At 39.5% G+C, this 14,464-nt stretch overlaps 1 protein-coding gene across 2 annotated transcripts in view; it reads left to right on the top strand.

Moving 5' to 3' along the window:
• OGT (O-linked N-acetylglucosamine (GlcNAc) transferase) overlaps nucleotides 1–14,455 on the top strand; it is a 34,348-nt gene extending 19,893 nt beyond the window's left edge. For both annotated transcript variants that reach the window (XM_078065487.1, XM_078065486.1), the window contains exons 13-22: nucleotides 26–184; nucleotides 1,158–1,247; nucleotides 2,907–3,032; nucleotides 3,440–3,610; nucleotides 3,727–3,843; nucleotides 3,936–4,106; nucleotides 6,181–6,333; nucleotides 8,284–8,536; nucleotides 8,796–8,919; nucleotides 12,174–14,455. In XM_078065487.1, coding sequence (XP_077921613.1) covers nucleotides 26–184; nucleotides 1,158–1,247; nucleotides 2,907–3,032; nucleotides 3,440–3,610; nucleotides 3,727–3,843; nucleotides 3,936–4,106; nucleotides 6,181–6,333; nucleotides 8,284–8,536; nucleotides 8,796–8,919; nucleotides 12,174–12,348 — 1,539 coding nt within the window. In that variant the 3' untranslated portion in view covers nucleotides 12,349–14,455. The remainder of the gene's footprint in view (nucleotides 1–25; nucleotides 185–1,157; nucleotides 1,248–2,906; nucleotides 3,033–3,439; nucleotides 3,611–3,726; nucleotides 3,844–3,935; nucleotides 4,107–6,180; nucleotides 6,334–8,283; nucleotides 8,537–8,795; nucleotides 8,920–12,173) is intronic.
• Nucleotides 14,456–14,464: the final 9 nt, after the last annotated feature.

The raw sequence follows: 14,464 nt of genomic DNA, 5'->3' as shown, positions 1-14,464 counted from the left end.
AACAAGCATTGGCTTCCATTGGTAGATTAATGTCCTTCATAAACCACCATATGAACATCCAAAAGACTTGAAGCTTAGTGATGGTCGACTGCGTGTAGGATATGTGAGTTCTGACTTTGGGAATCATCCTACTTCTCACCTTATGCAGTCTATTCCAGGCATGCACAATCCTGATAAATTTGAGGTAAGACTAGTATTTCCCTAGAGACACTTGTCTGTTTTATTAAAAAAAAAAAAAAACAAAAAAAACCACAAACATTTCTGACTTTATCATCACCATTAGGTGTTAAGCCCAGTGTGTCTTTTTGAAAGGTCTGAACCAAGGTTTTTACTTAGTTTTACATTTAATTTTAATTTTTTAATTGAAATACAGTTGACATACGATATTAGATTAGTTTCAGGTGTACAACATAGTGATTTCACAATTCTGTTCATTATGAAATGCTCACCACAGTAAGTGTAGTTACTGTCTGTTGCCATACGAAGTTATTAAATATTTTTGACTATATTTCCTATGCTGTACTTTTCATCCCTGTGACTTATTTTATAACTGGAAGTTTGTACATCTTAATCCCCTTCACCTGTTTTACCCATTCTCCTCACCTCCTCCCTTCTTTCTGGCAACCACCAGTTTGTTCTCTGTACTTAGGAGTCTGTTTCTGTGTATTTTTTGTTTGTTCGTTTGTTTTGTTTTATAATTCCGTATATAAATGAAATCATATGGTATTTGTCTTTTTCTGTCTGACTTATTTCACTTAGCATAATATTCTCTAGGCCCATCCATGTTGTTGTTAATGGCAAGATTTCATTCTTTTTTATGGTTCCATTGTGTGTCTGCATGTGTGTGTACACACACACCCTCTGCGTATTCATTATCCGTTCATCTCTTTTTTTTTTTTTTTTAAGATTTTTTTCTTTATTTATTCATGAGAGACAGAGAGAGAGAGAGGCAGAGGGAGAAGCAGGCTCCCAAGGAGCAGGGAGCCCGATGCGGGACTCGATCCCAGGACCCTGGGATCATGACCTGAGCCGAAGGCAGACGCTTAACCATCTGAGCCACCCAGGCGCCCTATCCGTTCATCTCTTGATGGACACATAGGAGGTTGCTTCCGTATCTTGTTGAGCCAAGGTTTTTAAATATATCTGTTGCCTTTCAGGTATTCTGTTACGCCCTGAGCCCAGATGATGGCACAAACTTCAGAGTGAAAGTGATGGCAGAAGCCAATCATTTCATCGATCTCTCTCAGGTACGTGAAACTCTTATACTTCAAGCTTCTAATTTTGAACAAATAGTGAATGAAACTATTGGTGGTGTGTAGCTTGTATTTTTCATGACAGGTATTTAACATCAGCCATTACATATGGGCAATTACTTTGATCTTATTTCCCTGATCATTTACATTTATAATCAGCGTGGATTGTGCTGACGTTGCAGATGAAATCGAAATGGGGTCTATTTGTGCTTGGACATAAAACTCTTCTAGGAAGTGCTGGCTAGGAAGAGGAATAAATAGGTTATTTAAAGAAAATAGAGGAACTAGGGTTCTTCATCATGGTTCATCTGTGTGTGTGGGCCTTTGCCTTTGGTTATCTTTATTTCTGTACTTGTTCTGTTGCTATTTCTAGGAGCATAAATTTTATGATAAATTAAGATTGAAACCTGTGGAGGAATTAATTTGCTGAGTCTAGAGGTTTTTCTTTATAGATTCTGTGGGCCACTTTGGTGACTAAAAGGGATATGCAATGTATGTGATGTATCTAGTAATTGATACATGAATCATTGAAGTTCCAGCAGAAGGGTTGTGAGATCCTTGTCATTTAATAAATAGTATGTACCAACATCTTTGGCAATGTAGCTGTTGCTTTGGGAGTATAGTTAACCATTTTTGATACAGGGTTTGGACTCTTTGTGATCAGGAAGCATACTGCCCTCCACTTCTGAGACGTTCAGGGACCCACTGCTTATTGACTGGAGTCTAAACTCTTCAGCGTGGCCCTCACAGTCTTTTTTATTTTTAATATTTATTTTAGGGAGAGAGGGCTTGAGTGTGTGTGTGTGTTGCGGGGGAGAGGCAGAGGGAGAGAATCTTAAGCAGACTCTGCGCTGAGTGTGGAGCCCGACACAGGGCTCGCTCTCATGACCCTGAGATCGTGACCTGAGCCGAAATCGAGTCGGACGCTTAACTGACTGAGCCACCCAGGCGCCCCCGCCTTCACAGTCTTAAGTCTGAGCACAGTCTTGTTTGCCAATACTTTTCACCCACCATTTGTCCTCATACGTACCTTGTACCAAATAGAAGTGATCTATTCACCATTTTTAAAATCTACCGTGCACTTCACTCTGGTTCTTTATTTGTACTGTTCTCTATTGAGATTCTATTCTGTCCAACTGCCTCAAGCTCTTCTCCATCTTTGAAGGCCCATTTCAAATGCCAACTCCTCTATGAAGCCTTGTTTTTGTTTTTTTTTTTTAAAAGATTTTATTTATTTATTTGACAGAGAGAGACACAGTGAGAGAGGGAACACAAGCAGGGGGAGTGGGAGGGGGAGCAGGCTTCCGGCTGAGCAGGGTTCATCTGTGTTGTGGGGCTCGATCCCAGGACCCTGGGATCATGACCTGAGCCGAAGGCAGACGCTCAACGACTGAGCCACCCAGGCGCCCCTGAAGCCTTGTTATTCATACGTTCAATCTAGAAGTAAACTCTCCTTCCTGTGTATTCTGTTTCTGTAATGTTTTGGGCCCATTTTAATGGCACTTAACCATATTTTTATGCTACATTAATGTAATTTGTGTTCTTATCATGTTATGCACCTGTGACTCTGAATTCTATTTGATGCCATTAAAACTAATTGAATTAGTTTGAGGTTATACATAGTGAGTTCTTATTTTTTTTTTTATTCCATAGATTCCATGCAATGGAAAAGCAGCTGATCGCATCCATCAGGATGGTATACACATCCTTGTAAATATGAATGGTTATACCAAGGGTGCTCGGAATGAACTCTTTGCTCTCAGGCCTGCTCCTATTCAGGTAAAGGAATTAATAGTAATTGCTCACAGTGTTTACTGAGCTAAAAAGACAGTGATTCCCCACCCCCCTCTGGTTACCTGGCATTTGAAACAATAGGGCAGACATGCTTGACTTAAGAAAAAAAGTATAGTTCTTGAAATGTACAGGGACAGAGAATTTTGAGTGTAAAACACAATGCCCACAGGTACATGTGTATAGAGATACGCATTTCATAGTTGAGTGCAAACAGTTGTTTGGTCTTGTAAATTAGAAAAATGTTAAACACTTAAAAAGGTTAGTCTGAAATACTACGTCATTCCTCTTGGCTAAAGAAGTCAACCCTCCTAGTTTGTTTATTTAATTAATTTTGAACTCTTCTGATGAAAATTTTTAGGTTTTGGCCTGATTTTTTTTTTTTTTTTTTATAGGCGATGTGGCTGGGATACCCTGGGACTAGTGGTGCGCTTTTCATGGATTATATCATCACGGATCAGGAAACTTCTCCAGCTGAAGTTGCTGAGCAGTATTCCGAGAAACTGGCTTATATGCCCCATACTTTCTTTATTGGTGATCATGCTAATATGTTCCCTCACTTGAAGGTAGGTAGAAAAACAGTGCTATGTGGACATGGCGAAGAACTGTAGTCATTTATTTCCTTGCTATTGTCCCTATGCATCCTGAAAGATTTGTCTCAAACTTTTTTTTTTTTGATTAGAAAAAAGCAGTCATCGATTTTAAGTCCAATGGCCACATCTATGACAATCGGATTGTTCTTAATGGCATCGACCTCAAAGCATTTCTTGATAGTCTGCCGGATGTGAAAATTGTCAAGGTCAGAACCTGATCAATATTGTCATTGAAACAAAGTTATCTGCATTTGGGATCTTTTCCCTAATGATACATTTTGTCATTTTTTTCTTAAAGATGAAGTGTCCTGATGGTGGAGACAGTGGGGACAGCAGTAATACAGCTCTTAATATGCCTGTTATTCCTATGAATACTATTGCAGAAGCAGTTATCGAGATGATTAACAGAGGGCAAATTCAGATAACAATTAATGGATTCAGTATTAGCAATGGACTAGCAACTACCCAGGTGAGAAGAGAATAATAGAGCATAATACGTACCACCAAGTATTCATTTGGCTGGGATACCCTGGGACTGGTGGTGTGCTCCATAATAACTGCAGGAGGTGTAAGTCTATTATCCCTGTTTTATAGCTGAGGAAATGAGTTCGGTGGAAATTGGCATCTTACATAGATTTGTCTTATTTTAAAAGTCTCTTGGATTCAGCCAGTAGGTCACTTAATGAGGGTCTACTGGGTTAACAGTATGTTTTTTTTTTTTTAAAGAATTTATTTGACAGAGAGAGAGACAGAGAGGGAACACAAGCAGGGGGAGCGGGAGAGGGAGAAGCAGGCTTCTCGCAGAGCCGGGAGCCCGATGCGGGGCTTGATCCCAGGACCCTGAGATCATGACCTGAGCCGAAGGCAGACGCTTAACGGCTGAGCCACCCAGGCGCCCCTAACAATAGGTTCTTATTCCTTGCCTGTGGCTTTCCTCTTATCAACTGTGAATTATCTGTAGACTTCATACAGTTTCTTACTTCTGTAACTCATTCTTTCCCTAGTTAAATCTTACTCCCTTTTAAGACTTTCCAGTTCAGACAGCTCCTCGAGGAATCCATTCCTGTCCTTATCACTAATCTCGCCTTTCCTGTTCTGTTGGTGCCTGTCTTTTCTGCTTCTATAATATCTGGGATGTATTTTACATCCAGCACAGCATGTTCTAATTCCCTGTGTTTGTGTATTCTCTGCTGAATTGAATTACTTTAGGGTCCATGTCTTAGCCACAGTAATGTAGTATGTGTTCAATAAATATATATTGCATATTGAAGTAAGTGAATATGTAGTTCTGTCGAGATTACAAGGCAAGGATCTCTCTCTTAAGAGTTAACAGTTTTAGTTGTGTAAGTTTATACCAAGGGTGCTCAGAATGAACTCTTTTCTCTCAGCCAGCTCCTGTTAAGGTAAAGGAATTAATAGTAATCAGTTACAATGTGTATTGGGCTTAAAAGACAAGTGGTGTGTTTTTTCTTAATCTTTGATTAACTGTCATTTGAAATAGGACAGACATGTTTGACTTAAGAAAAAAAACGGTATATATATAGTTCTTGAAATACACAGGGACAAAGAATTTTGAGTGTAGAACACAATGCCCAAACATATGAAATGTCTGTACATACCTGGAAGAGTTACGTAACAATTTAAGGCAGTACCCAGATGTATGGGAATTGCAAGGTAAGACTATAATTGATTGTGTCCGTAGATACTTAAAAATAGTGGTGATCAATGTGAGAGGAGATGCAGTAGAGATCGTTTGGAGGAATAATTTAAGTTTAGCCTTCAAGGGTGGGGTGTGATTTAGAAAAGGCCATTTCATTCATTAAAAAATGAGCAAAAGCTTGATGTTGGATTAATAGGGTTTTAAAAAGAACTTTTTGGCTTGGACACCTGGGTGGCTCAGTTGGTTGAGCAGCTGCCTTCGGCTCCGGTCATGATCCTGCAGTCCCTGGATCGAGTCCCGCATCGGGCTCCCTGCTTGGCGGGGAGTCTGCTTCGTCCTCTGACCCTCCCCCCTCTCATGTGCTCTCTCTCTCTCATTCTCTCTCTCTCAAATAAATAAAATCTTTAAAAAAATAAAAAGAACTTTTTGGCTTGAGTGGTAAGTTTCAAGGTGGAGTCTCCCCCCCCCCCACCACCATTAAGTTAATGCTGTAACATTTTTCCGTTTTTTAACTTAATATGTCATGAATATTTTCTCATAGTTCAAATGACGTGACTTTTAATGGCTATACTATTTGGCATCTTAAGGATTTTTTTTTTTTTTAAGATTTAGTTATTTGAGAGAGAGAGAGAGCGCTTGTGTGTGAGCAAGTGGGGGGAGGGGCAGAGGGAGAGAGAAAAAATCCTCAAGCAGACTCAGCTAGCCGTGGAGCCTGACGCAGGACTTGATCCCACAACCCCTAGATCACAACCTGAGTTGAGACCAGGAGTCAGACGCCCAACTGACTGAGCCACCCAGGCACCCTAAGGATTCTTTATTAGTTCAAAAATGTCAGATGCTGCTGACTTTAAATATAAACACCATATTGTTTTTTGTGTTCCAGATCAACAATAAAGCTGCCACTGGAGAGGAGGTTCCTCGTACCATTATCGTAACCACACGTTCTCAGTATGGGTTACCAGAAGATGCCATTGTGTACTGTAATTTTAATCAGTTGTACAAAATAGACCCTTCCACTTTGCAGATGTGGGCAAATGTGAGTATGGGTAGATTCGTTATTTATGTCTAAAGACTGGTAGAGATTATGTAGACCGTCTTGCTGAGGCTGCCCTCCACCCCCATTCAGGAGCTGTTGTGCTCATTTCTACAAAAGAGTAGTAGATTTTTCAGCCATTTTGGATTTCTTGCTTCCAGTGTCTAAATATCATGTTATGAACCTTTTTAATTTATGTATTCAAAACCAGGGATCAGCAAACTTTTTCTTCAAGGGCCAGATGGTAAACATTTTTGGTTTTGCAGTCCATACTCTGTCACATTTGCTTAACTCTGCCACTGGAGCAGGCAAACACCATAGACAATTTGTAAACGTAGGAGTATAGATGTGTGTTCCAGTAAAGTTTTACTTACCGAAACAGGCAACATGCCAGATTTGGCTTACAGGTTATATTTGCCAAACCCTGGCCTAAACTGATAGCAAAAGCATCACGTCCACATCCACCCAGTGTGTAACAGTCTTGCAATACTGTAGAGTTGTAATCATGAAGGAATCGGTTTATGCCATTACCTCTCAGTTGGTTCATCGGACCAGTTTGCATAATAAGCAGGACCTCTGAAAGTTCTAAACTTGACTATCCATAACTGGCTCTTACTCCATTGGGCTAAAATAGAGAGAATTCTTGGTTGATTTTCTTTTCCATATTGGGGTGGGGTTTTTCTTTTTGTATTTTTTTGGGTTTTTTTTTTTTTGAAGGAGAAGTATGGGTGGAAGAGGAAGGAGATGTACAGGCTTACTATCCCTTCACCTTTACTTCCCAGTGTTCAAAAAAGCCCAAATATCAAAAGCTTTTTTTCAGAAGTTTGTGGCAAATTGATTTGGTGGCAAAACTACCTGAACTGATGTTAGGCTGTCTTTTGGTCTTTTATCTATTCCATTCAGTATGAATATTCCTACATTTCAAAGCAGAGGTACTAATGTGTGTGTTTACAGGGATTTGCTGCTGAGAGTGCTAGATGATATATATGCGCTGTACTGTTTTTTAAAAATCTGAAGTATCCCGGATTCTGAAATTCATCTGTTCTCATGCCTTTCCGGGAAGGGATGGTAAACTTGTGTGGTAACACTGAATAGATGTAGATCTAAACCAGGGCTTGGCAAAACTGCGGCCTATGGACCAAATCTGGCACACTGCCTGTTTTTGTAAATTTTATACACACAGTCATGCCTACTTGTTTACATACTGTCTATGGTTGTTTTCCAGTGGCAAGGGCAGAATTGAGCAGTTATGACAGAGTCCATGTGGTTACAAAGCCAAAAATACTTGTTCTCTGGTCCTTTACAGAAAGTCTGCTGACACCTGATCTTGATTAGGCACATAAAGTCAGGCGAGTGTGAGCTAACCTTATTTGTTGTGTCATGCTGGGGGATTTAAAAATTGAAATGGAAAATTTCTCGCTCATCGACAAAAACCACCGTCAGTAACGATTCCCACAGGACACGGCTGCCTCAGATTTTGCCAATTAGTAACTTGTTTTGTGTCTTACGTCAGTCTTCTCTTTCTTTGAGCTCTGGGGACCGCTAAGCAGAACAGGCACCTATAATTGAGTTGATCTAAGTCATCTATGAGGGAAAGACAAAGTTCACAGTAGGCTGCTATCTGGGTGACAAGAATAGACTGGTAGAATTATTAGAGCTCTATGGGAGCCTTTCTTTTTTTTTTTTTTTTTTTTAAAGATTTTATTTATTTATTTGACAGAGAGAGACACAGCGAGAGAGGGAACACAAGCAGGGGGAGTGGGAAGGGGAGAAGCAGGCTTCCCGCTGAGCAGGGAGCCCGATGCGGGGCTCGATCCCAGGACCCTGAGGTCATGACCTGAGCCGAAGGCAGTCGCTTAACCAACTGAGCCACCCAGGCGCCCCATATGGGAGCCTTTCTTGAGAGGGGCAGAGCTGCTATTAAAAATTACTCTTTTATTTTCCCTGTTTTAGATTCTGAAGCGTGTTCCCAACAGTGTGCTGTGGCTGTTGCGGTTTCCAGCCGTAGGAGAACCAAATATTCAACAGTACGCGCAAAACATGGGCCTTCCCCAGAACCGTATCATATTCTCACCTGTTGCTCCTAAAGAGGAACATGTCAGGAGAGGCCAGCTGGCTGATGTCTGCCTGGACACTCCCCTCTGTAATGGACACACCACAGGGATGGATGTACTCTGGGCAGGAACACCCATGGTGACTATGCCAGGTGAGTTGCTCATAAATCATTGGAATCTTCCTTGTTCTTTTTAAAACCTGCTTTGGGGGAAACATTTTTTAGGTGAAATTATGTGGTACTAGAAGCGGCACTTAGGGCAAGGTGATAGGATAATGAGCTTTGTTCAAGTCTGAGCACTCTGCTCCATTCTTCTCATCTGCATTGTGTGGGTACTTAGCATAAATAACATTAATAACTGTGCTATTTACATTCTCAGATGTCCAGTTTGTTCTCTCTTTTTTTATTGCAGGAGAGACTCTTGCTTCTCGAGTTGCAGCTTCCCAGCTCACTTGTTTAGGTTGTCTTGAGCTTATTGCTAAAAATAGACAAGAATATGAAGACATAGCTGTGAAACTGGGAACTGACCTAGAATAGTAAGTAAACTTTTCTATGAACAAATTTTATGGTAAAGGAGATAGATAAGGAAAATTGGAGAGAATATAGATGTTACAAAATGAAATCATAAGTAAGGATAATATGAAATAAGTGATTTAGTTGTATGATCTCTAGATGAGAGAACTTTCTAAACTTCCATAAATGCCGTGACCAATAGGTGTGACTGTGTAAAGAGTAAATGGCTGAATAAAAGTGAATCAAGAAAATTAAAAGGCAAGCAAAGAGGGAAAGAAAATCTTTGTTTCTATGTCAAAGATACAGCTTGGCTATATAAAGACCGAAGAATATTCACATCTTAAATTCCTTAAAAGGAAACTAAACACGGAAATAAATGAACAGACAACTCACTGAAGTAGAAATACAAATGGTTAATAAGAAAAAGTTTCAACCTCTGTAGTAGAAATGTAAATATAAAATAACATTGTGGTATAGCCATTATTTGCCTAGAAAATAAAATATTTTTAGTGTGATACCAGTGATGAGGGAGCATTGAGGTACTGGCCTTTTCATACCTTTCAGACAGTGAGTAAATTGGTACAACCCTTCCTCCAAGTTATAAGAGCCTTAAAGAAAACAGCCAGACCTTTGACCCTGTTAGGGTACTACAGCTTCACTGGAGCAAAGGAAAAAAAACCAGCATAACTTCAGTGCCCTAAGTGGGTGGGAATTAGAGGGGTGGTGCTTAGATAAGCAATGCTTTAGCCATACAATGAAGTAGTGTTTATCTCTTAAATGAGGCTTTTCTTTGGGTGTTAGGGGTGATTTTTTTCTTTGTGTTTTTCTGAGAAGTAGCATATTCTAGAGAGTCAGACTGCCTGGGGGTTTGAATCCACGCTCTCCCACTTACAAGCTTTGTGACTTTGGGCAAGTTAGTCTCTGTGCCTTGCTTTTTCCATCTGTAAAATGGGGATGAATGATAGTACCTACCTTGCAGAGATGTGAGGATTAAAAAAGGTGTTCCATGTAAAGCACTTAACAAAAGTTTTTGGTAAGCATTCAGAAAATGTTCAGCATTTATTATTTTCAAAATTTTCTCCATTGAACATCATATACATCTAAGAAGAATGAGTGAAAATTTTGAGCTCAGCCATTAAAAAAATTAAGGTTTGTGTCCCATCATTCCAGAGATAACTACAGTAAATATTTTAGTGTATTTAAAAAATTTTTTTGGAGCTTAGTTGATTTCCTACAATACTTCCCCCCCCAACATTTTGTTATAAAAATTTTCAATCTTATAACACTTCTGTATCTACTGCCTAGATTTTACCACTAACACTTCACTATCCTTGCTTTATGACATATCTGTCCGTCTATTTATCCCTTTATCCATCTAGCAATCCATCTTATTTGATACATTTTGCAGTAAATTGCAGACATCCGTACTCCTGAGTACTTCAGAATGGACATCGTTAACTAGAGTTTAATATTTATTTATTTTGGAGACAGAATTTATATACAGTGGAAGGCACAAATCTTAAATTTGAGTTTTGAGACCTACCTTTATAACCCAAACCCTGTAGCAGTATATAGAAACATTCTCATCATTCTAGAAAGTTCCTTCATGTTCCTTCTCAGTTCGTCCTCCACACCAACCGTCAGGACAACTACCACTGTTGTAAATTTTTTTCCCCATAACTTAGTTTTGCCTTTCTAGAACGTTATACAAACCATACAGTATGCACTCTAAAGGTTTTTTTCACTTAGTATAATGTTGTGAGATTTATCCATGATGTTGGCTTATATCAGTACTTCATTCTTTTTTTTATTGCTGAGTAGTATTTCATTGTATGGATGTACCACAGTTCAACCATTCTCCCGTTGACATAGAGAACTTGGAAAAATAGAGCACAGAAGTAACGTTTATTTGGAAGGTAGCATTAATCCGGTCATGGTTGGGTTGAGGCCCACATAATGTGTAGCCATTTTACTAGTTCTGTCACAACAAATGTTCAAACTTTTTTTATTGCTTTTCAAAAATGCACAGGAGTGTTCCAGCTTCTCGCTCTAAAGTAGTAATTCTCTCCATAGAAGAAGAATCTCATGACAAATTATATATTCAGAAGAGGAATTGAGCAGTCTTTCCCCCTCTGTTCCCAGAAGAATTAATTGCTTTTCCCTATTTTGAACAGAACCATGGTCTTGGTGATACCGGGAACACTTTTTGTTAATATCTAAATAAGTAATTCACGTGTAAGTGGAAAATTATGGCAGTAGACGTAGTACGTTTCATATCCCCTGGGGTATTTTTCCTATTTCATTAAAATATTCATAAACTGAATACTTCATCTTACATTCGTGCCTTAGCTATTGTAAATGATGCCTCAGTGAACATCTGTGCATGGCCAGGTTTGCCTGCAACTCTCTTTCCTTTTGAATAGATTTAAAAGCGTTACTGATCAGAGGGTTGTGAACATTTAAGTTTCTTAACACACACATTGCTAAATCGCTTACGAAAAGGGTAAGCAGTGTACATTCCCACTGGTAGTACATAGGAATAGATACATGTGACTGCCAATTCTTCTGCTTATTTATTTATTTATTAAGATTTTATTTATTTATTTGAGAGAGAGAGCACAAGCCAGGGGCAGAGGCAGAGGGAAAGGGAGAAGCAGACTCCCCGCCGAGCAGGGAGCCCGACGCGGGGCTCGATCCCAGGACCCCGGGATCATGACCTGAGCTGAAGGCAGACGCTTAACCGACTGAGCCACCCAGGCGCCCGCCAATTCTTTCTTTCTTTCTTTCTTTTATTTAAAGATTTTATTTATTTGAGAGAGAGAATGAGATAGAGCATGAGAAGGGGGAGGGTCAGAGGGAGAAGCAGACTCCCTGCCGAGCAGGGAGCCCAATGCGGGACTCGAGCCTGGGATTCCAGGATCATGACCCGAGCCGAAGGCAGTCGCCCAACCAACTGAGCCACCCAGGTGCCCCCAGTTCGTTCTTTTAAAGGTAGAAGTGAGCTGAAATGGAGAAGGCATGGGATCTCGTGGATATACTTCTTTAGGAAAGAACTGAATATTTTCAGAGGACGTGGAGGCGACCTTGATTATAAGTGTCAGCATTATATGTGACCCTTCTTGTTCAGCATTGAGGTCAGGTTGGCCAGTCGGAAGAGAAACCTGTGAAGTCCAGTCATGTATTTTACCACAAAGGTGACCGGGAATTTGTGAGGGGCTAGTTCTGAGTTTTTCTGCTCTGATTTGTAAACTTGGTTCTTTTTTGTTTTGTTACCTAGCCTGAAGAAAATTCGTGGCAAAGTCTGGAAGCAGAGAATATCTAGCCCTCTGTTCAACACCAAACAATACACAATGGAACTAGAGCGGCTCTATCTACAGATGTGGGAGCACTACGCAGCTGGCAACAAACCTGATCACATGATTAAGCCTGTTGAAGTCACTGAGTCGGCCTAAATACTGTATGCACAGGAGAATGCCCCTATACCTGAGCCTCAACCTTCTGGGGAAAGGGAACTAGATAACGTACTTTTTACTTATCTGTACGGTATCATGTTGCAGATGGGTGACAAACGATAATAGAATAGCACAGCCAGACTTGCTTCCTGCATGATAGGGAGAGACACAAGAGATGGGAAACTGCTGTTCCACAAGGAATCTCCACAGAATTTTGCAGCAACCAGGTGGTGCATAGGTCTGGAAGGTCTGATCTCCCTTGGTCTTCCATGGGATGGTTAGTGTGGAGGGGAGATATAGATTGTCCAGCCGTTTTGTGATTCCATGGATTGATTGAGTCTTCTGAATTTTTTTCTTTATATTTTGGGTATTGGAGCTTTTAAAAATGTTTGGTTTCAGGTATTTTTATTCATGTGAAGTGTATATGATTCTCTTGAGATAAGGTTTTAAGCTAAAATGTTGCTCCTTGTTTTAGTTTCTGAACTCTACAGATTAATGGGGACTTTGCTGGTGTAGTCTTTTTATAGGTTTTATAAACCACTTGAGCCTATATCAGTCGTTTTAGTGTCTGACCTAATGTTTGGAGCTATCAGTGCTTTGTTGGTTTAGATGATGACTCAAAATTTTTTTCTGGTCCGTTTCCCATTTCCTTCTCTTCCCTTCCCCTACTTTAAAGTTTCTCCTGTAACTCAGCTAACAAAACGAAGTCTGATTTTAAATATCCCAGAGTGTTTCTCTTGAACACATCATCTGGTGCCAAATGAAAATTCTTAGGAGTGATTATTAATTATGCAGGGCGTAGTTGTGGTACTGTCATTGATGATAATAATATAGATTTTTTTGGGCCTAGTTTTGACCTATTTCACCAGTGTTTTACCTTTGACTGCCCCTCTATGCTGCTTCCAAAAGTGATAGTGTGTGATAAGATTTTTACCTTCCTTTCTCAAGTTTTTTTTTTTTTTTTAAGTGAGTCCTGTTCTTCCTATTTCTTTCAGCAGAAATGAAATCCCAGGTAAGTATAAGTATTCATGTATTTGATCAGTAAGTCACAGTTATCTTCAATACATTAAATAACTTTCATCAAAAAACATGTTAGAGGTAAAAAGCTCTGAAGGACCAGCTATGTAAATGAGTAATTATTTTTCAGACCTTCTTGGGTATTATATAATAACTGTCTTCTGGACTTGGTCTTGAAGTCTGTACGGATCAGCCTCAGTGGTAGCAAACGGCTTTGCTACTTGGTTTGGAGTACAAATTAGACTTTAGCCCTCCTGGAGCTTGAGTTCTTGGTATTAAAACCCATAGGAATAAAATTATTGAATTTCGACAAAGGATCGAGGGCTTGAGGCTTAAACAAGCCAACATATGAATATATGTTTTGTGTTGCTGTACTGTACTTAACGCTATCCAGTAACAGATAATTTTTTGTCTGCTAGTAGTGTTCTAGATTATGTCTTTCCAAAGCGCTGAGGCAGTGCACCTATTCTGTAGTTGCAGCTGATGCCTGAATGTATCCTAGCTGACAAATTATTGATTAATAAGAACTTGAATTTCTGAAAGATTCTTACTGTTAACCAAAATCGGAGCAAGGAGTCTCAAATGTAATTCTTGCCAGAATTACATGTTAATGAACTGTGTACCTTTTAACAATGTAAATCAAGAAACATCAGTTTAGGGATTTAATTTATTTTTTACCCGATTGAACTACCAGTCAAAGGTTGCCAGCATGGTTGCAGATAAACTGATGTTTGAAATTCACCAAACTACTTACTGTGGAATAGGAGAATAGACTTCCAGTGCCCTCAAGGCTGTGACCCTACAGCCATCTTACATAGCACATCATTCCTCCTATAGGGATGAACTTTTTTTCCTGGCACGAAAAGTAGCCGCTCTGGTTGAAGCTTTGCTTATTGTAATAGGCTTTTGTTTCCAGGTAACATGTCTGTGGAAGATTTAATTCTGAATAGAGATATAGATATTACTGGAAACTAATTGTTTTTTCTATTATACTCTGCTTTATCAAAAAAGTAAAACATTTAAATTGTGCTACAGAAATCCAGATGTTGTCTTGCGATCTTTAAACAATAAATGAATGATTTGCCCTTAATATGGTTGA

Source organism: Halichoerus grypus, chromosome X (assembly GCF_964656455.1).
Source record: "Halichoerus grypus chromosome X, mHalGry1.hap1.1, whole genome shotgun sequence".
Lineage (NCBI taxonomy): Eukaryota > Metazoa > Chordata > Mammalia > Carnivora > Phocidae > Halichoerus > Halichoerus grypus.
Note: the sequence above shows the minus strand (reverse complement) of the source record. Positions and strands in the feature narration are given on the sequence as shown.